General features: G+C 32.9%; 1 protein-coding gene across 3 annotated transcripts in view; it reads right to left on the reverse strand.

The window, feature by feature from the left end:
* The window catches only part of LOC128864533 (dual specificity tyrosine-phosphorylation-regulated kinase 2), a 279,974-nt gene that overhangs the window by 26,207 nt on the left and 227,178 nt on the right, over positions 1–26,589 (reverse strand). For all 3 annotated transcript variants that reach the window (XM_054104235.1, XM_054104236.1, XM_054104237.1), the window contains 2 exons: positions 6,173–6,311; positions 3,744–3,915 (listed from right to left, as the gene is read on the reverse strand). In XM_054104235.1, coding sequence (XP_053960210.1) covers positions 3,744–3,915; positions 6,173–6,311 — 311 coding nt within the window. The remainder of the gene's footprint in view (positions 1–3,743; positions 3,916–6,172; positions 6,312–26,589) is intronic.

The following is a 26,589-nucleotide window of genomic DNA, read 5'->3' on the forward strand; positions in this document are numbered from 1 at the left end:
AGGCCGATTTCACCCCTAGCGAACCACTTGTTCTTCTGGCTTCAGGGTATGAAATATACGAGTAAAAGCAGAAACTGCTCTTCATGCAGCGAGTGACGATTACGATTTCCTATGCTGTAAGCTTCTGACTCGAATTCTGTGGTAAAATTTTAAGATTTTTTTCAACGGAAGTTAGGTATTGCGTCAGATTTGATTTTAAAGCATTGTAACTTATTTCAGTATTATTATTGCCATCCTTTTAAAATGACTGAAGGAGTAAGCAAAATATAGATATACAATATGGGTATTGAATGAATTGTAGACAGCAATATACTGGAACAAGTTTAACTTTGGTTTGCTTAAGTAATTTCAATTTATTAATTTAATGAAAATTTAAGCCATTTACGATGAACATTTGTAGTCAAATAATTATCATACTTTTTCCTTTTTTCAATAATCGCTATATTTGTGTCATTTTAAATTCTTTTACGTTCGATTTTATGAAGAATAAAGTTTATTGTAAAACAAAAACTTTCCTTTAAAATTCCGAAAATTGTAAACTTTTTTATCCAATTTATAGAAGTCTCCAAGCTTCCGCTTTATTGTATATTACTAAAATTTAATGGACTACATTTAGTGATATTGGTGATCGTTTTTTTAAATTAGTTAAATTTTATACAAAATTTCCAACTTTGATTTATGATACAATAAACTCTGTATATTACATTAGATTTGTTCCGGGATAGCCAAATCCAATCACTCAGTCAGGAAGAACATTGTACTACACCCGAATAGATTACAGCGGAAAGAATAGAGAGCCCGAATAGATAAGTAGGAAAGGTGAGACTGAAAAATTAGTTTGAGGTCACTTTTTTGAGAATCCTTTGGATTCATAGATAAATCTTAAGAGCTCCGAAAATGCAAGAGGATGAACTTTATCCAGACTCGGTACATCGCACCCCAACAGCCTAAGCCTGATACCAGAAAAATCCGTACAGCTACTGAGAAAATGCTCTGCAGTGTTCTCTTTCTCACAGCTGGATAGGCATGTTGGATCGTCAATGATTCGCATGGTAGCCATACGCTGACCACGGGCGTTGTGCCCTGCGATTACGCCCACCAGAACTTTGTGCATACACATAAGTTTAGAGTTGCCACGTTTTAAATTTAAAAAAAATATTAACGAAACATAATATGAGTACACGGATTTGATAGCTTTAATTTAGAAACATATTACTGAAAAAGGTTGCCACCTATTTTTTATTGTAATTTTATATTTTCGTTAATATATTCATAAGGTAAAATGCAATCTATATTAAGTGCATGTGTATCTACATAGGTAACCAACTAAAGGCGTTAAAAAGCTTTGTTTGCATAACTTTTATTCAGGAAAATATTATTATAGGGTTGCCAACTTTTTGTTATTAATGAAAAAGTAAATCATCTATCACATTAGAAATATTAAATGGTAATTACTTTTAACATCTGTAATTCAGTAATATTTTTGAATAGGGTTGCCACACCATTTTGTACATTAACTTTTTCTTTAGCTAATTATTGGAAAAAATAAACCAATATGTGTATAATAATGTTATATACATATGTTAAGGTAAGATAGGAAGGATATTAAAAAAGATTTGTTTGCATAGCTTTTATTCCATAAAAAATTTGCATAGGGTTGCCTATTTTTTTTAAATTAATAAAAAAATTAGTTAACTTTCACACTAAGCATATCAAATAGAAATTACTATTAGCATCTTTAATTCAGCAATATTTTTGAATAGGGTGGCCATACAATATTTCTTTGCTTAATTGTTACAAAAAATAAAACACAATATGTACAATAATACATGTATGTTTAGATAAAAAGCGAAGGATATTAAAACATCTCTGTTTGCATAGCTTTCATTCCGGAAAATATTTGTATAGGGTTGCCAACTTTTTTAATTAATAAAAAATTTAATTAAATATCACACTATGGGTACTAAAAGCAACGTGTTTTGGTAGCTGTAATGCACTAATATTTTTAACAAAGTGGCCAACTAGGTCCTTTTTACATGTTTATTTATTTAATTATTTGAAAACATAAAACACAATATAAAAACGTTTGCAGTTATGTTTGTGCCGACAACCGGCGAAGGTTATTGAGAAAGCTTTATTTAAAAGATTTATTCTGGAGAATATTTGCATAGGGTTGACAACACTGTATTGGGTTGACAACACTGTTTTGGGTTAACAACACTGTTTTGGGTTGACAACACTGTTTTGGGTTGACAACACTGTTTTGGGTTGACAACACTGTTTTGGGTTGACAACACTGTTTTGGGTTGACAACACTGTTTTGGGTTGACAACACTGTTTTGTGTTGACAACACTGTTTTGGGTAGACAACAGTGTTTTGGGTTGACAACACTGTTTTGGAACTAGCAAAGGTGGTACCCAAATCGTACTAGTCCTCAACTATCTAATTTAGTACTAGTTCCAAACTATTGAACCAAAGGAATACGGCGTGAGAAAGTTAACACTTGAGCCTAGCTCACATATAAAATTCACCAGTTGCTTATATAGAAAACAGAACGATTGCGACCAGTAATGGTACTAAATTCACCAGAAGCACATCAGTTCGGTATTGGTAGGTTTCTCTATAGGGTTGCGTGAAATTTTGTATGCATTTATTATTTTTCTACATTCAAAAGTACGATTTTTTCACTTCACTGCTTATACTCGCAAAAATTTTTTTGTTTGAAAGCAGTAAATAAATCCACATACGTCTCATATATGGTTGTATGACAGCAACAACCACTCATATATGGTAGTATGTACGATGCTGTTCTACTATGCATGACCACCTTTCACTATTTCAGTACGGATATACCAACATCATTTTCGTGTATGGTGCATGTAATGTAGGTCTCACTTATCCTTGCAACCATTGAATGCAGTTGGAGGTGTGAGCGCATGTGTTCTCATGCAAGCTTTGATTTCAGTGAGGTATACAAGCATGCATACAAACAAGCACTTACTCCGACTTACACCTTTGATCATAAATGCATTCAGGGAAGGTGTTTGAATTTCAATGTGTTAGTGTTAATGCATATGAATACCTGCATGTGCTGCGCTTACATGTTGTTGTAATGTACATTAGTGTATTTTAATATTGTCTCAAACCCACATAGCCGCCCGCCATTAGCGTAAGTAAAACCATGAATTTGCATTTTATTGCAACGCATTTCTGTGTCAACATTTTTCTGTGACATCTGTGGCTGCATATGCGAGTGGTTTTGGCGAAGGGAGCAGAAGTGCTTAAATAAAAAAAAAAATAAATAAATAAACACCAACGCATTGAGTAAATGGGTGAATTTTTACAAAACGCACAAGAGAAATTATTAGAGGCATACTTTTTTCACCTGCCAGCTGGATTTTTAAAGTAAGTTTTTAATCATTCAACGAGAAGCCGCATCAAAAATGTGCTGCCTTCGTTCTTCTGTAATGCGGCAAAAAAACTTTCACCATTTTACAAGACTAGAGGATACCTGACCATATCTGCATAGTTCAGTAATATCCAAAAAATGTATTTTTTGTAATTCAAAAAAGATTTCAATGGGTCTAGGAGGAAATTATTCCGAATTTTAATAGCTAAAATAGATTACAGATCGTTAAAAATTACGCTGCAACAGAGTGTATCCCATTACTTACAAAAACTCAGTTAAATTTTTCCTCTCATACCCCAAATTATCGCATGAATTCTACTTGCTTGTACTCACCTAAACTCCACATATCGATAGCGGTGCCATATTGTAGTCCAAGTATCACCTCCGGTGAGCGATAAAATCTTGATTGTATGTATGTGTAAATTTTACGACTCACATAACAAGAGCTGCCAAAATCGATCACTTTTATTGAGCTACTGCCACGTTGTTTAAGCAGAATATTTTCCTATAAGAAAGGAGGGAATTGAAAAATAAATAATATGAAATGTGAACAAAAATTGTAAAAAAATAATCATATTAATTATAAAAGAAAAGTTTTTATCAAAGCACATTGAACAGGTAAAAGCGACAGAGCAGCTGATTTGATAAAATTATTTTTATTTGCTCTCTAAATTTTAACATTTTGTTTTTTCAATTACTTTATCTCTGCTTCTTACTACTGCTTGAATAAGTTTCAATGTGTCTGGGTCTTTACTAAACACTTCTATACTAGCACTAAGGCCATACAAGGTTGCCCACAGAGTGCAGTTACATAACTTTGCTGTAATTTTTTGTAGTAGATGGATCCTGAATAAAGCCATACGGACTACCTTGGCTTGAAGAAGACTTTAAGGCAAAGCAAGGGGTCCAAATTTTATATAGGTTTATTAGGGCGGGTCGATTTAAAAACGCTCATTGCTCTGTGAAAATCGTATTCTAGGGATCAAAATAAGAAACTTTACCGAAGGAACCATACCTCTAAAACGAATTCTGATGTCCCCCAATTTGGATCGAACGAAAAATCCCACTTTGACCCTTTTAGAGGGCTCCAATCGAGTCCAAATGTATGACCGACCCCCACTAACTTTGGACAGCCGATCCACCCATGCCAGTCGCACACCCCCTGGAACTCCCCTGGGGGGTTCCCCATACAATCATTTCAAAATATCACCATTTTTGGCCTTTACATGAGAAAAGAAACTAAAAAGTTCGACCCAAATTGGGGACATCAGAATTCGTTTTAGAGGTATGGTTCCTTCGGCAAAGTTTCTTATTTTGATCCCTAGAATATGATTTTCACAGAGCAATGGGCGATTGTTTTGCCTCCCCACAAATCGACCCGGCCTAAGGTATATAGTGCCGGCCACCGAAATCGACTGGCTATCATTCGATATGGTCAGGACTCGAAAAGAACTATGACCATGAGGCACCCAATGATGGAAAAAAGATGTTTTAATAGCTTTCGACCCTCCAGAGGTAATGGCAGATCTCCGAGTGCATTAGTGGCAATGAAAAAGCGTCTCCATCTGTTGTTCGGAGATGGCATAAAACTGTAGATTCCTCCTTCAAATGTGGAACAGCAACAAGACAAACATCACAAATTGGAGCGGGAGCTCGGCCAAATATTCAAGTAAATGTAAATTTTTATGTTTATGCATTCATTTTATATTATAATCGTTCTTCCTTCTTCTTCTTATAAATAATCGTTCCTTGGTTTTACGACCAAAAGTCATACAAAATACCACCAATACCCAATTCTTGAGGTTACTGCTGAGCACAACTGATGGGAGATTACCCGTGGTTAAATTGGAACTAGGTATTCAGAGGGTAATTTTAATATTGAAAATTTTTTATAAACTTATTATATTTATTATTATTTTATTGTTAAATCTTATGCATCGTTTACTACAAAAGACACTTGCCATTTTTGGCATTATTCACGAGGTAGTTGGTGAATTGAAAGCCGTAAACAAAAGTCTAACCAATGAATGCATGCAAGTTTTCGCAAAATAGTAATGCAAACTGCTTTTTATCTCTCCAATCGAATGCCGAGTGCTTTTTTTTAATTAAAGTCAATGAAAATATTTTTTTTAGTTAAAGTCAGTGAAAATATTTTTGTTTTTAGTTAAAGTCAGTGACAATATTTTTATTTATTTTTTAGTTAGAGTCAGCGGCATTAATTTTTTTATTTTATTTTATTTTATTTTTTTTTTAATTAAAGTCAATGACAACATTTTTTTTGTTTAATTAAAGTCAAGGACAATATTTTTGTTTTCTTAATTGAAGTCAATGAAAATATTTTTTGTTTTTAGTTAGAGTCAGTGGCAATAATTTTTTTATTTTATTTTTTTTGAATTAAAGTCAGAGACAAAATTATTTTTATTAAATATTTTTGTTTAATAAATATTTTTTTGTTTTTTATTAAAGTCAATGACAAAATTTTTGTTTTTTTAATTAAAGTCAGAGACAGAATTTTTATTTTTTCACTGAAGTCAAAGACAATATTTTTGTTTTTTTAATTAAAGTCAGTGGCAAAATTTTTTTGTTTAAATATTTTTGTTTAATATAAATCTTTTTTTTTCATTAAAGTCAATGACAACATTTTTGTTTTTTTTTTTTAATTAAAGTCAGATACAGTATTTTTATTTTTTAACAATGACAATATTTTTTTTGTTTTGTTTTTCCAATGTGTTCCACTTCACCCATTCAATAGAAATACTTACCGGTTTGAGATCACAGTGTATGATATTCTCCTTGTAAAGCAAACGCAAACATTTAACAATAGAGTTGCAAAAGCGTCTAATCAAACTCATGCTGAAACCATTGTAATTATTCTTCTTGATCAATTCATAGAGATTGAGACTGTAATGAAAACAAAGAGAAAAATATACTTTAATTGTATGTACTTTAGAAGATATTTGGGTACTTTTGTAAACATATATTTCTAAGATCTAATAAAATAATGCAATGATTATGAAAAGTAATAATCCCCGGAAGCAGCCAAATTTGTTTTATAGAAATTAGCAAAGAAACTCCCTTTCGAATTGTAATGTGGCATGAACCCTATTTTTTAATAAAAAAAAAATTTAATTCAACTCATGTACCTGTAATTACTTGAGAAGTATTTGAAAAACAAGTGTTACACACATCCCTCCAGCATTCAAAGCGCTATTACAAAGAGTGATCGTAAGTGCGAATTTCAATTTGCGTCAGTTTTCAAAGCAATGTATTGAAGGCGCACATGCATGCACACAAACGAATAATGGAACAATGAGCGTTTGTATGTATGTGTGCATGTACACAGATGCCAAAAAGCAGAAGAGCTGAAAAGACTTGAAACAGGCCAGCTCACAAAGCGAGTGATGGTATACAAAGTTATGCGCTATCGGTTGAAAGCCATAAACCGCTCACTGGCCTGGGTGGCGTATACGTAACTTTGAATGGCAGCATGCACACAAAGGCAAAGTGGAGCAAATTGAGTTAAAAGTGCTATGTATGCACATACGCATATAATATTTGCTCGCCCAGTGCTGTGTAATGCAATATTCATATGCGTACAAATATGAGTGAGTGCATTGACAAGCATACAAATATTAAACCGAATATTCGCCAAAATTTTTTTATATTTCACTGTCACAGAATTTAATGGAATATTAAATATGCATGTGTGTATATATGTAAAAATATATATATGCATATTTGTGAGCATCATAAAAGTGGTTTGTGGTTCGCTCTTGATATGGCCGCTCTTATTTTACAGTGTATTAGTATATGAAACCTGCAGAACTGTTTGAAGAGTTCGAAAGGAGTTTCATCTTACGAGACTAGTTGGGCCATGACTATATTTTTTTCTATTTTCTATACTATTGATTTTACAACGCATTGCTTTAGATTTAGATTTATTGGAGGTTTACACTTCGACCTCATGTTCTTGTACGCATTGCTTTAGTAAACAACACAACCACACATTTCATTATTTTTCATACCAGCGCTTTCGGAACTAGTTTTAAATATGCATATTCATCTATTTCATCGCATTGCATTTTTAGTGCATTGATTTTCCCAGTTTGAGTTTTTAGCATAATTCTGGAGTAGCTCACCATAATAACAAAAAATAGCACATCCTTAAAAAATATTCATAAAATATTTATTGGGCATTGAGAATTTAATTTTCTTATTTCATTTAGGAAAGTTCTGAAAACTACTCTCCAATTGATTACTTTGTAACTAGCTGCAATTTCACCATTTCGAGACTAGTTGTCATTTACAACCAAATTTATAATCTAGATTTTGTAAAATATATCGATATACGAACAAATTCTAATTTATGATATAGATTTTGTAAAATATATCGATACATAAAAAATTTATCGAAAAGCAAAAATAGGTTATTTTAGAACTAAAATTAATATCTCAGATGTAGTTTTCCTTAAATATATCGGTAAGCTCACATAACTAAAATATATCGATATATCAAAACGCCAATTTTTTGATACCAGTTAATAAAACTCGATAATTGCTTTTGCGTATCAATTCAAATATTCTAATCGATATCCAGAAATTGATTAGGAAGAAGTTCCATGCAGTTCCAATTGCAATCCACAGTTGGAAAGATGTGGTTTCTTTTTACAACCGATCGCTAAAAATAAACCTCCATAGACCAAACAGGTTTCTTCAAACATTAGTTCTCAGGCAACAAAGATACATTTTTAAGAGCTGAAATTTAGCAAATCTGAATCTTAGGATTTAGCGAAAGCCAAAAAGGATGCCCTTCTAAAGATTTACATTTTTTCGAATTTTGCGAATTTTTATAAATATTTTGATATGCTTCTGTCATCATTTTTGTCTGACAATCATTATTCGACTTGATATACAGTTCTTAATCTGACATACAAGAAATGTGCTTTTGTTAATATCACTTTTAACCCTCCGTTCAACACCTTTCTTAAAATCTTGGGTTGGGCACCCGGGCCAGACCCTTTTTTCGTCCTGTTGGAGGTTCCATTTTTAAAGGTTATATTCATAAATCAATAGAAAATTAAATTTTAGGAAGTTATCTGGAAGCTCAAGTCGTTAGCTATAATAGAAATATGTTAAATTAACGTCCAAAGTTGAAAAAGTCTAGCCAGACCCCGGAGGGTTAAAATTTCATATGCAAAACAAAAACATGCTACGTTTTCATATTTAAGTATTTCGATATACTTGCAAGCAATATTACGATATTTATCGATATATTTTTGTTTCTGGCTATTCAAAGAGATTCGTACGTCATTGACCGATCGACGTTTTCTAAAACATACCGATGTATGGTTTATCGACAAATTTGATATCAACACTCAAAAAGCGATTTTTTCGGTATAAATTTTAGTGCACGCATTCTGTCATTAATATTAATAAAATTTTCTTGTCAGATACAGCTAAACTAAAACTGAAACTTTGACGTTTCTAAAATTTTCCGCAATTTACTGAAATACTATTTTGATTTCATTTCTAAATAAATTTTAAATAATTTCATGTTATTTCTTTTCAATATAGTATAATAACTGGTATTTTGAGGTAGAAAGTTCGGTAGTTCAATGCGCCAAAATATCGACACAATGACAGAAATATCGATATTTGTTGCAGCTATGGCACGACACATATCGATACCTTCTTGCCAACTTCTATCCTTACACAATGCATTTTTTCATTGTTCACGCTATCCCTATCCCTATGGGGCTCGCTGGCAGCACATGGTTCTATCCAGAAGAGCTTCAATGCGCTGTGTATGAGTGTACGAGAGTGCCATATGTATTCTCTACTACACAGCTCAACTGCTTTATGCGACGCCTGAGTGCGCGACATTGTGTGAAATTTGATAACGAAAATGCAATTAAGAAGTTGTTTGCCGCAACGCATGCCAAAGGAGAAAGAAAAGTCTGGAGAATGGCTTTAGAAAACTGTTGGAGAAAATATGCGAGATAGAATTAAATTTTTAAACGCATTTCTTCACATTGGCATAAAATCACTTGCCCATACACAAGGAAAATAAAAATAAAAGCATTTTAATAATCCAAGCAAAATAGCGAATATAATTTTAAAGCGAAAAGTTTACCACACTCTCACGGCACTATAAATATGCCAACTACTACACTTTCAACTATCACTTTCATTTGCGCTGCCACCTCTTATACTTTTCACCATAAACGGGTATGTTCGGTATTCATAGAAATAAAGCCTGATTGCTTTATACAGCAAAGCTTCGAGCATTTGCGATATCTACCGCAGTGAAGACTGCCATTCAAGCCAAGTTGGCATTTCAATGGTTATCCTCTACTATAGTATTTTGCCTTCATTTCATACTAAATCCCCTATATATTTGTGTTGTGACAACTTTATGCAGCCACAGCTGCAGCAACAAAAGCTATATAGAAAAGTGTCAAACATCAAACTGTCAACTGTCAGTTTTGTTTTTCAAAAGCTGAAAGCTATCGTGTGACTATTTGTTTTGAGCAGCTATTGAAATTTTTCATATGAAAAGTCAGTTGAATGAATGAGATGTGGTGTGCGCATAGATGAAAAAGTGAATGTGTTGGAATACGTGTGAGAGCAGATCACACCAACGAGGATGTACGTACAAATGTGGGTATGTGTTTTGTAGGAGTCAGATAACAGAGGAGGGGAAATACCAACTCGCACTTTATGGTGATGAATGGACTTTTGAAACCTTTTTGTTGTACGCCTTTATTGATGAAAATTTTCTTAAGAATATACGGAAAGGCTGCATGTGCAGATATGGAGTCCGATGAATTCTAATAAGTAGACATGGTGAAGGGTATTTTGGGCTCAAGGTTGAGGTGGTGAATAGTTGTGTCAGCTTTAAGATGAAAAAAAAGATTTTTTTTATCTGTTTTCAGTGATGTATGGAAATATGTGAAAGGAAAGAAGTAGGAAAGGCTGAATTCCGTACGGACTGATTTTTATATACCCGCGCATTGGTTGGGCATTGGCATATTTTAGTGAAATTTTATTTGGGCTGGCTGTTTTTGAATTTAAAATTTTATAAATTAAATTTTTTAATTCAAACATATTCTTACACAATGAGAGTTATAGCTTGTAATGTCAGACGGACGGTAATGTAGTCTAAGCATTTTATATCTATGCTGGAGTGGATTTTATCGAATCGAAATAAGGCGGGAAGCAATACGTATAGCGGTCAGTTTTATCACATCACTTTAAAGATATACGCATTTACCCAAAAGTGGGTGTGTAACTGCCCAATTTCTAAATTTTATTTGCGCCGCAGTTTTTCAATTCAATTCAGTTATTAACTGAGTAATTTGTTTTATAGAGTTTATCTTGCGTGAACACTGAAATTAGCATAATTACTTACTATCTTCTATCGAGTGTTTTTAAGAGCTTAAAGCACTTGAAAAGCATTAATGCAAAACCAAAATTTATTGGAATGATAAATTGACAAATGTCCGTCGAGGCTAGGAGTTACATGATCGCTCCGATAAGTCCAATTTTGGTCGTAGAGCTCAATGGTGGCTTGAATATTGCTATAAAGCGTCCTCTATGGCAAGTTACGCCGTCTTGTTGGCACCAAATATCTTCGATGTTCAGCTGACTAATTGAAAACAAAAACAAAATTCCGTCAGCATGGCTGGGTAGTGCTCGCCATTCACGGCAAAGACAGTTCCTTCCTCATTTCGACCGACTCAAAGACCGATGATGCCACCAGTGCTCTATAAACCTTGCGAGCAGATTAATTTTTGTTTTGTTCAAGTAAATTTCCACACTTCGAAAGCGTTTTTCTGGATGACTTGTCAAACCTGTCAACACAGTTTGCCATTCTCAGCTGTCAAATCTAGTTATCGTTATCTATAGTTCTCTTGCAGCGCAAAAACACCCGTTACTGCACATTTTTATTCCAGTAAGCTATCGATGATAATTTGCTTAGGATATATAATAATTTCGGGGTAATATGTAATATGTAATTTAGATGTCGCTTAAATAGAGCTTAATTTCATGCCTCCCAATGCCAATAATCTGTGATTTGTCTGCTCGTAAAGAGACTCTCTCCACCTCGTGGAATAGAGTTCTTCCACCGAAAATAGTCGAGCGCTGTTGAATCACAAGATCCCTGTAGCCAATCGCGTCGCCATCAAACGAGATGACGAAGCCTGCGAGGTGTGAGGTTCAGCGCACTAGACAAGTCTGGTTTACTGGATCCGCAGTCCTTGGTCGGACCGGCCAATACCAATACGTAGAACCGGCTGCCATGGGAATGACAGAATCGACTCCGAAATACTGATGCATACTGATGCTGATACTTTAATCGTTGCTGATGCTAATGTGTTGACCTCTAATGCTGCTAATTCTCTCACTGGATCTCTCTCTTACGCCCAAACTGCCGCCGTAGCTAAAGCCAATGCTGTAGTTCCCGCTCACCTTGAATCCGTTACAACACCTCTCCCGTTCACTCCAAATACTACTGCTGCTGCAAATGTCAAAGGCGCAGGTGTAATCTCTTCACCTGCTGTTTCATGTAATGCTAACTCTTCATTGTGTGTGCCGAGCTTAGCAATACAGCGTAAGAGAAAAGAAAATAATATTCTTGTTGTTGGTGCAAATGATAACTGCGAACTTGACGTCGCTACTCGCTCAATATGGTTACACATCTCATCTTTTAAACCGTCGGTATCAGCGGAAGATATAATAGCATACATTGCGAAACATGCAAACATCGACAAGAACCTTATCTCTTGCTATAAATTAATCAAAAGAGACGTCCAAATTGACTCGCTAAAGAGGGTGAATTTTAAAATAGGCATCTCTTCATCATACTATGATAAATTGATGAATCCAAACTTATGGCCAGCCAATGTAAACGTACGCCCCTTTAAATTTTTTCAAACAGCGGCGCCGGCAGAGAAATCAATTTGACTACATACTACTGCTAAAGACCATATTAGTGAAGATAGTAAAATAGAACAGCGTCAAATGGATGTCTGCACTTCGGGTTTAGGATTTTTTGTGCACTATACCCATCACAATACCTCATCCAAGCCCAGTTTTTTCAATAGGATGGTCAATAAATCCAGGCTTTTCTTCAAGCCATTGGTTAGAGTGGTGATTCATGCAGAATCCAAGTAGCGCTTCCGCACCATTTTGTTCTTCAGGCCGTACTAAGCCGAGATTTTTACTCTTCTTTTTCGCAACGCATTGGAGAAGTAAGTGTAGTGGTGTTTCTGTAGATAGAAACTACAGAGATAGAAATGTCGCAGAAACTACTGGAAACGTTAGACCATATATCTAGTCTGCGCAGATGGCTACACAGTCTGCAACGACCAGAGAGAATTCCAATAAGCATTGTAAGCTTGTTCTTAGGAAGATTTATGAGATGCTTAAGTCTCCCTCACCATACTTTCCCAGAAAGGACTTAACCTGATGTATCTCCATAGTTTGGAGTCACATTACGTCTCGTAGCCTTGGCCTTTCACTAATGAGCCCATAGCTTGGTGGCATCTTGTTTAAGATGAGGCGCTATTAGTTTAGAGGCCGAAGTCTCTCTAGTCAATGAAGGCTTTGAACTTTTAATTTTATAAATTAAATATCTCCGAGGTAGTATAGCCATTGGCGCTATCATATTGAAGGCACAGATTTCTGACATCCACACTATCCAACCTTGACTAAAAAAAAAGTTGATTATTATTGTCCGTTCTCTGTACCCATTAATACACACAACGCAGTTTGTTGCATTTTTGAAAAAAAAAGAAGAGTCAAAAATAACGTCGGACAAAAATATTCCACCAGTAGTGACTTTTTCGGATAGTAGAGGCATCCAATAAATCTCGTGTGGATTTCTCTCCCTCAGTAGTCGAAAATAGAGGCAGCTAATAAATTTCGCGTGAATTTATCTCATTTTTCCCATGCAACAAATTTGCTTTTTCCGTAGACATTTAATTAAAAATGAATGTCAAATACTGAAGCTAATATAGTTTTCTTGCGGAAGTTATGGTCAATCACAGATTGCGCTAAAGCCTGTAGCGAGCATAGATTTTGGTAATAAATTTTAGCAATTTGAACGCATTGTTCATTGGACGATAAAAGTTTCTGATATGAATCGCATAGAAGCAATCGAGCTGTGGATACTAAGAAGACTACTTAAAATTCCATGGACCGATCGTATCTCCAACTCTGGAGTACTTCGAAGAGCAAATAGCGAGAGTAACGAGTGTCTATGCTGCATTTAACGCAGAAAAACAGCCTACCTGGTTTGCATACTCGTATGCCGAAATTATACGTATAATCTCCTGCAACTTATACTGCAAGCAAAGATTGAAGGAAGACGAGGCATCGGAAGAAAAAAATTATACTGGTTGCGAAATATACGTCAGTGGATTGCAGTTCAAAATATCGGCCATCTTTTGGAGTTAGCCCGAAACAGAGACACTTTTTCACATATTGTAAAGACGGTTTTTGTAAGCATATTCTTAATCATTTTATTTATTTACATTATATTTCATGCATGATCACTTGCGTTCGGTAACGAATTGCAAATAAAGAAACGGTTCAATCGTCTAGAATTTTATGATGAGTTATCAAGACTAAATCAGCACTCCTGTCAAATTTGATGGCTCTAGCTTTACTGAGACGGCTGCTATACACCATCGAAGTTCGAGCGCCCGCATTGAAAACCCCCCCTGTATGCCATATTTTACACTTTTATTTCTTTTATAATTTAACTGTCTTTCTGGTTTTACTTTGTACTCATCCCCATTGAAATTTCCACTAATTGCGCAGTCGAGAAAGATCTGATAAAAATTTATGGCTCAAAAATATTGTTATTCATCATATAAAAAAAAAACCCCTATCAGAATTGAAGGTCAAAGGCGAAATTCTCGCACAATTTCCGACATTTAAATACCACATATCTGTTCCTTTTCTCAAATAAAATCAAATAAAACTGCATGTGGAAAAGTACATCGCGCAGAGGCAAATATCCAAGTCACGGCATGCAGCACCACCACCCACCCGCCACTACCTGCAACTGCACCACCACTCCCACTGCCGCCACTTACAGTGAACGTTCAAGCGAACAGCAAACAATTTCATGACAGTCAAAATATAGATAGTTAAATTTAAAAATATTAGTAGCTCGTTACAGGGCATTGCATGTCAATAAGCGATTTGTAGACAAAGTTTTTTCCATTGCTAAATCCTTACACATCCTGCCACACAACCCACCCACCCACATGCTCGTTAAGCGCTGTGCGAAAAAATTGTCAATGCCGAGTTCAATTGTTATAGTGCCTTGTTATTTGTTTATGTCGTTGTTTATTTAATTTACTTTATCTGTTTTAGACCATCCGAAAAAAAACAGGAGAAAGAAAAAAAAAATGCAAAATATAAAAGCAACCGTCAAATCGAATTAAAGCACAAACAAGTTCATAGACAAAAGCAGCAGAAAAAAGTGCTTAGCACAAATAATAACACAAAAAAAAGTAAAGCAAAGCAGTGCACGCGAAAGTCCTTCGCCTTTGGGCCGCTAAAAATTTCAAGTTCAGCCAGCAAAATGCGGCTTTTGCGCTTTGCGCTTATGCAACAAATGCCAAAATAATGTAGAAATAATTTACAGCGGGCGGGCGGGCGCGAAGGTAGCGCAAAAATTGTAGTGACGAAAAACAAACATGGCATTTATATTACTTTGATGATTTTTCTATTGGTTCATTGGCATGTGTAGGCATAGTTTTAGGCGTGAACAAGAGTTGAACAGCTGATTTCAGGGTACCGAAGAGGCACATGACGCAAAATCGATAGCAGCAGGTAAGTAATAAAATGAAATGAGCACTTATTTTTAGCATGTAAAAGTTAATAAATGGATAAGTAAATAAATAGTCAGAAAAAGCTAAAAAGCGTGGTATAAAAGTAGGCGCTACACCATTTAATTATGATTAGTGAGATAAAGCTTAATAGCGGCAAAATTAAAAGGCTGGCAGTTTATGGCTTGCAAGAAATTTTCGACAGAGCTTACGTCAAATGTTTTAAGCCTAACCGCAGGCAAAAAGGAAATGATGTTACCCTTTGACGCACACGAAATAAATTTAAGGCACATAAACGCTTAGCAATCAACTTGGAGGCGTCTGTAAGTATGGTTTATTACAAAACAAACAAAAAAATGTTTTAATATCATTTTACACTCAACTCAGTGGCATCTAAAAGTAGGCTTTAGTTTTTCGGAATTGCTTGATTTTATTTTTAGTTTTAACTAGGGACGAGAATTCGTACCAGCTAGCAATAATAAAGGTAGTAAAGCCCCTTTGGGGATGGAGCCGCTCGACGGGCGAGAGGTATTGGAGTGCACAGTAAAGAAAATAAATACGTTGAACGTTACAAAAACTTAGGCTTTATTTAACACAAGAAAGATTTTTTATAAAATCAAAAAATAATTATAAACAAACTGCTATCACTGTAAATGCTTCAAAAATGCCTGAGTGAGTGAAATTCTTATTGAACGGATTTCACTTCCACCTGACGCAGTAATGCCATCATCTTCCGTCTTATCAGATTCAAAGTAATATTCGTCAGAACTGTCACTATCTACCGTATCATCTCTCGATCGCTTAGCCATCGTGCGTGGGACAAAATATAAAGTATATAAAAATACTGCTGGTTCCTTGACTTCTAATGGCGCTTAATGTCTTTGAATAAAAACGTGACTCTTTTACTATACCTATGCGTAGCTTATCGCTCAAAACGACAGACGTCGCGAGCCTTGCAGCTACCAACTAATTTGGGCGGCTATATATATGTCAACACTCGTCCCCAAAGGGTTAAAAAAGATTTTTTTACATTTTTTTTATTTCTAAATTTAATTTTTTAATTACATCTTTTTAATTTTAATTGTTTTTTGTTATAATATAACATTTTTTTATATGTACATTTTTGTAATTTTTTTGTTTAATTTTAATTGCTTTTTTAATAAAATTAAAAAAAAAATTGATTTTCGCTTAAATTAATATTTTTTTAATTTCATTTCATTTTTTTAATAGTTTATTTTTTTTTGTTATGTTTTGGTTTTTATTACTTTTTTTATATTTCTATTTTTTTATTATTATAATTATATATATTCTTATATTTATTTGAATAAGGGTTATATTTGAATAAGGGTTACAAAATATTTTTATTTTATTTTTTTTATTTCTAAATGGAAAAAAAAATTTATTTTTTCTAAATTGTTTTTTTAATAAAATTTTTTTATTTTAATTGTTTTTTTTTTATAAATTAAAATTTTTTTTTTTTTTATTTTAATTGCTTTGTCTATAAAAGTTTTTTAATTTTGTTTTAATTTTAATTGCTTTTTTACGAAATTAAAAAAAAATTTTGATTGTTTCGCTTTAATTTAATTTTTTTTAATATTTACTTTTTTTAATAGTTTATTTTTTTTGTTCTATCTTGTTTTTTATTACTTTTTTTATATTTCTATTTTTTTTATTATTATATTTATATTCTTATATGTAAATTTAAAGAGTTAAAAAAGATTTTTTTTAAATGAAAAATGAAAAATAAAATAAAAATTTTTGATTGTTCCGCTTTAATTAAATTTTTTTTAATAGTTTATTTTTTTGTTATGTTTTGTTTCTTATTACTTTTCTTTTTATTTCTATTTCTGTATTATTATATTTATATTCTTATATTTAAATTTAAAAAAGGGTTAAAAAGATTTTTTTTAAACGTTTTTTAAACTGTTTTTTTAATTATATTTTTTTTTAATTTTACTTGTTTTTTTATACAATTTTTTTGATTTTTTTTTTCAATTTTAATTGTTTTTTTTATAAATTTTTTTTTAATATTTAGTGTTTTTTTATATAATTAAAACAAAAATTTTGATTGTTTCGCTTTAATAAATTTTTTTTTAATATTTAATTTTTTTAATAGTTTATTTTTTATTATTGTACTTTTATTATATTTCTATTTTTTATTATTATATTTATATTCTTATATTTAAATTATAAAAAAGGGTTAAAAAAGATTTTTTTAAATGTTTTTTATTTCTAAATTAAAAATTTTTTTTTAAATTTTGTTTAAACTGTTTTTTTTATTAAATTTTTTTTAATTGTAATTGTTTTTTTTGTATAAAATTAAAAAAAATTGTTTGATTGTTTCGCTTTAATTCAAAATTTTTTAATATTTAAATTTTTTAATAGTATATTTCTTTCGTTATGTTTTGTTTTTTATTTCTTTTTTTATATTTCTATTTTTTTTCTTATTATTTTTAAATTTTTTTTTTTAATTTTATTTTAATTTTTTCATTTTACTCCAGCGGCGCGAATGCGCCTACTTTCTGGCGCCAAAGGCATATGCTGCAAGCTGCACAAGCGTGAAATCTTGTGATTGTCTTTATCACATATTTTAATACGAGTACTAAAAAGGCGTTTGAAAGCATAAAATTATGTAAATCAGTTCAGAGAAATAATGAGTGGAAAATAAAGAAGAATTGCTTTGTCTGCATTTATTAATTTTATGCCATACTGCTTCAATAAAATTTATGCATTCTCTAGCTAAAATCTACTAATAAAATTCTTTCACAGTAAGCACCTAAATGTATGTCAACACGGCAATAAAAATGCAACTAATGCGCGTTTAAATATCTAATGATTTATATTACGCCTCATCCCTTGCCCACACAAATTGTTTGTGTTAATTATTATGCTACGTTTTTGTTTGTTTTTTGGTTTAAGTTGAAGAAGAAAGCGTTGTTGAATTCTCGTATGACATGCAATATAGAACTTATATATTTTATATGTCCCTAGTATCAGTATCACTCGAAGACATTGTAACGGCTGTTGAAAAAATAGTGAAATATAGTTGAATTAATAGTTTAGTACGTTGACATCAGCAACGAGCCGTCGAATCAACACAAAATTCAACTGCCGCCATTTCAACAAGTTTTAGTGGCATATAAACTCAGTTAACAGCCACCTCGCACGCAGTCGAAATTTGCATAGACAGGCTGTATAGTGCATTGGACTTAATTATAATTTCTTTCAAACTATAAAGTAGACTTTGTTTACTTGACTTCAACAAGCACATGGCTGGTGTAATTATTTTTGATATAACCAACGTTTTATTGGGTTAAGCAAACCCTTTACTGCCATAATGCAATTTTAAGGAGTTGCTTAAATGCTTTGTAATTTTTTACTCATTAATTCGGCTTAAGTTTGTAGATATGTAAATGAGTACATTTTTGCATATGCAAGGATGACTAATCAGCATTCAAGGTCTACACGACGTATACGTAATGACTTAGTAAGTTGGTGCATTATGGGTATACACAAAGCGCTTTGAAAGTTTAGGTCATGTAAGTAGCTTTCTGATTTAATGAAATTTTCTCAAGTGTCAAACACATGCACGGAGATTGGAGAGTGCAGCTGCTTTGTTTTAAGATTGCCCTAATTTTCGATATCAATTTGATAGTAGGAAATGAGATTTCTTTAATTTTTTCAGTCGACCTTTAAAGTAGTAAAACTCAGAAACTAAAGAAAAGCTTTGCAACATGCAGATTTCGTTGGCTTTTCAATGCGTTCAAGCACAAATCGCTTCAATGTGGCTGCCAGAGTTTGCATAAATAGCTCGATCTGATAGTAGCATTCGATGGATGGTGACTGATATCTTCAAAAATTCAAAATGTACCAATTGCTGCTTGGTAACCGGTAACCTACTACTACAACTCACACATCTGAAAACCAATCAGCTTCTGTGGCTTATCCCTCTTCTCAAATTTTAAAAAGAAATTCCGTGACGAAGATGTTTGATCTACAGAAAGATGAATGCGGCCGTAGAAAATCATTTCCATGAGGAATGTAAAGAGCATAAATCCCTTAAATTACTATATTCGCGAGAAGTATATTTCACTTTTGAAAAACAAAGAGATATACATATATACTCGTAAGTAGTGGAGCTGACGAACTTATTACCCGACTTTTAACTTGTTATATATTGCATTTTGAGTTTTCAATTACAGCCAGCTGAAGGCACATCATGGCAAGGTCGACATGTCGCATACTTAACGTGGCCGTGATATAGAAAACAACCTTCCTCTTTGCATGTTTATTTATTTTTGCTGCTTCTAGTTTGATATTTTTCCATTTATTATGCGCTCCTACTTTGTGTAGGCAATCCACGCATTTTAATTTTAATAATTAGTGCAGTTTTTTTCTTATTTTTTTGTATTGGACTAATTTTTTTTATTTGCCTCTCTCTGCCTATTGCCTTGTCACAATGCATTAAAGCATTATTTGGTGTCCTTGTCATGAGCAGAAAAGTTTCCAATGCATTGCAAAGCTAAGTGGCAATGAAACCGAAAGAAATTGTGGTTAATTAGTATCTCTTTTCTCTGGTTGAAATATAAAAATACGCCCGCACAGCAAATGAAAAAGTTCAAGGTCGAGCATTAATGAGCTGCAGATTTTTAATTATTACTATTTTTCTACTCATTTGATTTTTGTCATTTCTGAGAAAAGTGCTAGAGTTGATTAATATTTTGAATACATTTTAAAACTTTCAGCCATACCTATATATTTTCTTTGAAATTATTTGAATAAATACTTAGGAGCGACCAGCAGAGGTGATTTTTTTTTTAATCAGCTAAGCGCGACATTTTTCTCATCCTTAAGTTTATTTTACTTTCGGTTCTTCGATGAAATTTTATATTTAGACAATGTTCTACAATTTATGCTTGGGGAGGTTCCCATAAGGTTGCCATTTTTTTTAAATTATGCATAAAGTAAAGCGTAATCACAATCAGGTTGTGAAATAAAAGAAATTTTTTAAAAGAGTTGCCATCCATATCTTAAAAAGAACGTTTCACGGTAGTTTTTTTAATTCAATGTTTATAAAGCTCAGAAAGAATATAACGATGGATTCAAATAATTTTGTGCAGGCTTACCACAGATTTTTCAATATGAAATTTTTAAATGGTTAATTATTTAAAATGGTAAAAAATTACATTTAAAAAATTTTTAGTTAAATGCTGCATAATTTTGAGTAGTTGCCATATATTTGTTATTGCTTAGAAACTTCAGGCACAATAGCCGATATATACAAATACTTATGAATAGGGTTGCCACCTATATTTGAGTATACAATTTTTTTATGAGTTGTTTTAATTCTTTGTTTAAAAAGTTCAGATGCCAAAATCGAAACATACAAATAATTTTGAACAGGGTTGCCACCTACTTTTCCATATGAAATTTTTAAGCAGTTAATTATTTAAAATGCTAAGCAATTTTTAAACATTAATTAAATGCTACATATTTCTGAGAAGGTTGTCATCTGTTGTTATATTTAAAAATAAATATTAATAGAGTTGCCATCTACATATTAGGATGAAATTGTAACTATTTTTACTTCATTTGGTTATATTTATGTTTACTTCTTTGTTTATAAAGTTGAGAAACAATACATTTTGAGTAGTTGATTATTTAAAATTCTAAAACATTAGATAGTAAAATATTAGTAAAATGTTAAATATTTTTGAGTAGGGTTGCCACCTAATATTAATATCAGTTTAAATTTAACACGACAGAAAATAACGGCATATATAAGAACTTTTGAAAATGATTGAAAAGTAATTTTTAATGTGGCACTTTCTTTTACTTAATTATAAAAAGATTTAAGTTATATCGGCATATATTTTAGATGGCAAATCAAATATGTTGCATTTATCTGGAGAGGTTTTATGTCTGAGATTACTAAAATTAAGTAAAAAGTAAATAATCTACAGAAATGGGTATCAGAGTTGAGGTTTATGCGACTTTAATTGAATATTTTCTTAAGGTGTTGCCACCTATTTTTTTTAAATGTATTTAACTAACTATTTAACAAGTTAAAATATGGTGCATACATCCAGAAAAGGATTGCCACTTATTTTTTAATATAGTATGAGGTATGTGTATTGAAAAAGGGTTGCCACTTATATTTCAATATAAAATATTTCAAAAAATAACTTGCATTAAAATGTTGCATAAACAGGTAAAAAACTTTATTAAAATTTTATGAAATGCTGGTCAAAAAAAAACAACAAATTTAATGTAGCTTGTGGAGGGGTGAAGTGGACTTGAAATGACTAATTGCTGTGCAAAATCGAGTTTTGGTGGCATTTTTTGGAGGAACTTTTTTAAAAATAGGTAGTCAGCGCCTGCTGCTTACCCGTTACAATAACAATCTTTATACAACAAATAATAGATAGGAATGAATCTCCCAACTAAGATCATAACTCAGACCAAAGAGTGCCTGGGCCGCAAAACTCAAACACTTTTAATAAAGGGTGGTTAGTCGCATCGTTTCGTTGGTTGACCTTCACATCTACACATTTCAGTAGATTTAGGAATTGAATAACTGTCCAGGTGTACACTAAGCAAGCCATAAGAAGAACTCATCTATGGTCACTGCTGGTGAAGTTGGTAACCTGGGTGATTTTAATCAACCTTCTTGATAGTGTGCAAGCTGTCTTCTATTAGCAATCATCCAACTGAGGTAATAAGCTCAAATAAATAATTTTTGAAGTCTTAGTGCTCAATAAATAAGCAACTAAAAAGGCTACTAACTCACACACTCACACATCAAATTAACTAGCCATTTTTCATGCAGCAGCCAGCCAAGCTAAACACAGATTGATGAGTGTCCTTTAGTATACATTTTAGAGTAGATGACTGCTGTGAGAAGATTTTGCATGTCAGAAATTCACTCACAGCCTAGACGTTGTCTATCCAGGGGCAAATGTTACTAGGAAACCTTTTTCAGTCACATTTACGAATACATACAAATGATACATTTTAAGCTATTTTTAACGAGTATTAAGTTCCTACTATTATTTTCTTATTACCTGAATTCGCATTTGCCTACATTGTGTTATAGATATGTTGTCTCTTTCTGCAAGGACAATGCAAATTAGGCCATTTTTAGGTTAAAACTTAATAAAACCCACAGAAAACAAATCCCTTCAGCTCTTAAAAGCCTGATTTTACAACTCATTTACTGCACAACATCATTTAATTTTCTATTACTTGAAGGCAAACATATTTTTAGGCGCCCACACAACAACTGCCTCATGTGAGTAACCTTAATGTCGGGCATAAATCATATAGAGTCACTCACTGCTGCTAACTGTAACTAAGTGACATGGCTTGACTGTTTTTCAAACTTCAAAGTACACACACACCTACATCGACCAACCTACAGAGGCACGTAATGAGCTGGAAACTGCGCGCCAAAAAGTATATAAAACCTCTGCGCACTTGAGTGTAGAATGAGCGCGTCATTTATTATTGATAAGTGAAAATGTAGCTTAACTTTTCATGAAAAATATGCATTCAAGGTGAATATAAATTTAGTGTGCATAAATATTTGAAAAGTTTTCATTGCTCGAGAATATTTTCAGACAACTATGTGCAAGTAAACAAATATGGCTGACAGCAGTGACAAGCTGCCAGAGCGCTAAGGGCGCAGCGCAACGCAAGGGAGCAGGAGCGCAAGCGGCGACTAGCTGTGCTCGCTGAAAGTTGAGAAATATGTTGAAAAATATTTGCTCTACAGTTTGACACACGAAATGAATCGCAAATGTGCCACGGACATACACTTACAATACAGCGTATATGTGTATGCGAGTAAGCGGGTAAGTGTAAGGAATTTTTGCGCAGGAAATTGCAAACGAAATGTGCCACTAATTTAGTTACCTGCAATGAATAAGCGCATTAAATGGCAATTAGTCACTTCAAATGTTGGAAAGCAAAGAAATACAAACGCAAATATAACTGTATGTGTATATGTATGTATACGAATGTATGCGCAAGAATTTAAGTGAGCAAAGATATGCATCAATTAATGTACTACAGACTGCCATGTCACAAACGCTGATGTTACGTATACGCACACGTGCGCTCAAGATGACAAGCAGCTATACACACATCTACCATTCATTACTTAGGCATATAGATAATGGGTGTACAATATAAATTGCGAAATTGTGAAGCATACTTTTTGTGCCAACACTACTCATTAGTAGTTAATTAGATTTCGCAAGCAAAGCGCAACCTACCGCATACTTACACACCTGTGTAGGTCATCTATATGGATTAGTTCTGTGTAGTTGGCAGTTCTTCTCGTTTTCTGACTGCAGCAAAATTTAATTATACGCCCACTTATTGATGGCAAAAACATTGACAAGCATAAAAATATAATGTGAATGAGAGCAGGCCATACAGGTAAATTCCGTTATGTCTATGGATGTAAAAAAGTTAAGTCCTCATTTGATGAGGTTATTTAAGTCTGCTGCATAAATTATAGTTTAGTGCCTACAAATGTTTATAGACTGCATTAAATAACTATAGCACAAATGCTTATGAAGGCTTTATGACAACTTATTTGCTTCTTAACTAATTTCAATAATTTTTCAAACACATTCATTCCCCTACAAAAGTCATATAAATCCAAGTTTCAAACTTTGTGCCATTAAAAAATTCATTGAAATTTCTACATTTTTGATCAGACGCTTATTCTGGAGAAGGGTGAAGCATTTGACCAAAATCTGACATTTTCTTTTTTTTTTGGGAAACCATCAGGGGGCTTAAGAATAGAGATTTAAAAAAAATGAACTATAATCCGACACATCAGGCAAATCTAGTTAGCGACATTCGACATTCATCGGATCGAAACTTCTCAAGGAAGTTAATATGGAAGGCTTTCCTGATCCCTTAACCCTGAAAGCACTCAACGTCTCCTTAGTTCGAAGCCCAATAGATTATTGCTCATTAATATGGAACCCATTCTACCACTGACATATAAATAAGAACGCATGAGTCTAAAAAGTTCTTACTAGTGAGTTGTATGAGCTGCGTTGGCTTAGTTATTTAGCCAGATGCATATTGATTGGACTGCAATGCACTGACGATAGAAGAATCTACTTCTCAGATCTCTTCGTATATAATCTTTTAAGTTCCAATATGAATTGCAGTGAGCTATTGAGTTTAATTAAACTTGAAAAAAAAAACAGCATGATTCAAGGCAGGTTCGTTTCTTTGCACATCAACGGGCATAGAAGTAACTATGCTTTCAATGAACCAATGGTGAGATGCATTCGATTCTGCAACAACTATTCGAACCTTGACTTTAGTTTAAGTTTATATAATTTTAAGCAACCTTTAACCAAGTAATCAAAACTATTTTTAATATAGTCTATAAGATTTATGTGTGGACTGAAATTAATAAATAAAAACAAAGATATTTAAAGATGTGTTGGAAAAATTTTTTCTGCGACCACAAAATTAGCAACTGCGGTCTCAAACTGAGCTAAAGAAACATAGAGCTGTGCCTAAAAGTACTAAATTGTATTTGCAAACTTAATTTTGAAATAAACTGTAAACAAGATTAAAATAAGCTACCTTAGCAACTACTTTCAAAATGACTAGTTGTGGACTAGTTTCTGATAAACTAGTTAACAACTTCTATTCTATGACCAGTTTTAAGTGAGTTATTAAACTAACATCCGCATGAGTATTCTGTATGATAAAACTAGCTAATTAAGAAAAAAAGAATTGTTGTTGTAGCCTAATCTAAGGAAACCTAGAGCAGCATCTAAAACTTAATTTTTCAATCAGCTGCAAACCAGATTAAAATAAGCTACCTTAGCAACTACTTTCAAAATGACTAGTTGTTGACTAGTTCATATTAAACTAGTCAACAAATTCTTTTTATGACCAGTTTTCAGTCAGTACTTAAACTAACATCAGCATTAATATCCTGTATGTAAAAACTAGCTAATTAAGAAAAACGGAATTGTTATTGTAGCCTAATCTAAGGAAACCTAGAGCAGTGTGTAAAACGTAATTGTTCAATCAGCTGCAAACAAAATTAAAATAAGGTATCTTAGCAACTACTTTCAAAACGCCAAGTTGCGGACTAGTTCCTACTAAACTTGTTAACATATCCTGTTTTCGATCAGTTTTAAGTGAGTTCTTAAATTAACATCTACATTAATATTCTGTATGTAAAAACTAGCTAATTAAGAAAAAGAGAATTGCTGCTGTAGCCTAATCTAAGGAAACTTAGAGCAGGATCTAAAACTTAATTTTTCAATCAGCTGCAAACAAGATTAAAATAAGCCTACTACTTTCAAAATGACTAGCCACTTTCAAAATGAGTAGTTGCGGACTAGTTCGTGATGAATTAATTTGAAACTCCTTTTTTTACCAGTTTAAGGGAACTCTTTAACTAGTATCTATATTGGTATCCTGTATGTAAAATCTAGCAAATAAAAAAAATAAACAGTTTCGCGCAGTGCAAGTATTCCAGACAATCAAGTCTCTTATATCAAAGCGCTCCATAGATTACAAAACATTTTCTTTATTTTACAATTTTTATGCTTGAAACAAATTTACGCTGATTTCTAATTTGTTTTTGTTTTAATTAGTTTGGTACTTTTACCTTTACTTCTGACCTAAGATGCCTCAATTTATGAAGCTAAGCCACTGAACACTTATTTAATCAGTAAATATCGCACGATTACCTGCAAAATTTCACTTCGAAAATAACTTTCAGCCACTGCCTAATCTTCAACCTCGCACAACCTAAAAGGTAATATTCTTAGCTCATTTCTTATTCATGTCATGCGCTGCCTTTGCCAATCTATGTAATTTCTCAAGCCACAAAATTAAGCGTGCAAACACACACATACCTGCATGTAGGCATGCTAATAATCTAAATTTAATCTTATGGTGCATATTTTTGGGAGCTAACGTTTCCAGCTCTATCGCCTTAATAAAGCGACTTACACACATCCTTTTGCGCCAGAGCGAAGGTAGCCGCATACGATTGCTGATATAATCAGCAATTCCCAGCAACAATCAAGTAATGTATATTCAGTTTCACGCCAATATATAATACATAGGATGTGGCATAATGGACTATTGAGCATGCAAGTAGGTGTGTATGTATGTGTATATTAATGTATGTGTGTATATATTCATGAGCGTACCACTTGTGCTTTTGTTATTGGCATGAGTTGATTCCCATTTTTATAAAGCACTAAGTTTCCGATATTTCCAAGTACATATTTTCTGTGACACACACACACATATACACATGATTGTATGCACCA

Source organism: Anastrepha ludens, chromosome 5 (assembly GCF_028408465.1).
Source record: "Anastrepha ludens isolate Willacy chromosome 5, idAnaLude1.1, whole genome shotgun sequence".
Lineage (NCBI taxonomy): Eukaryota > Metazoa > Arthropoda > Insecta > Diptera > Tephritidae > Anastrepha > Anastrepha ludens.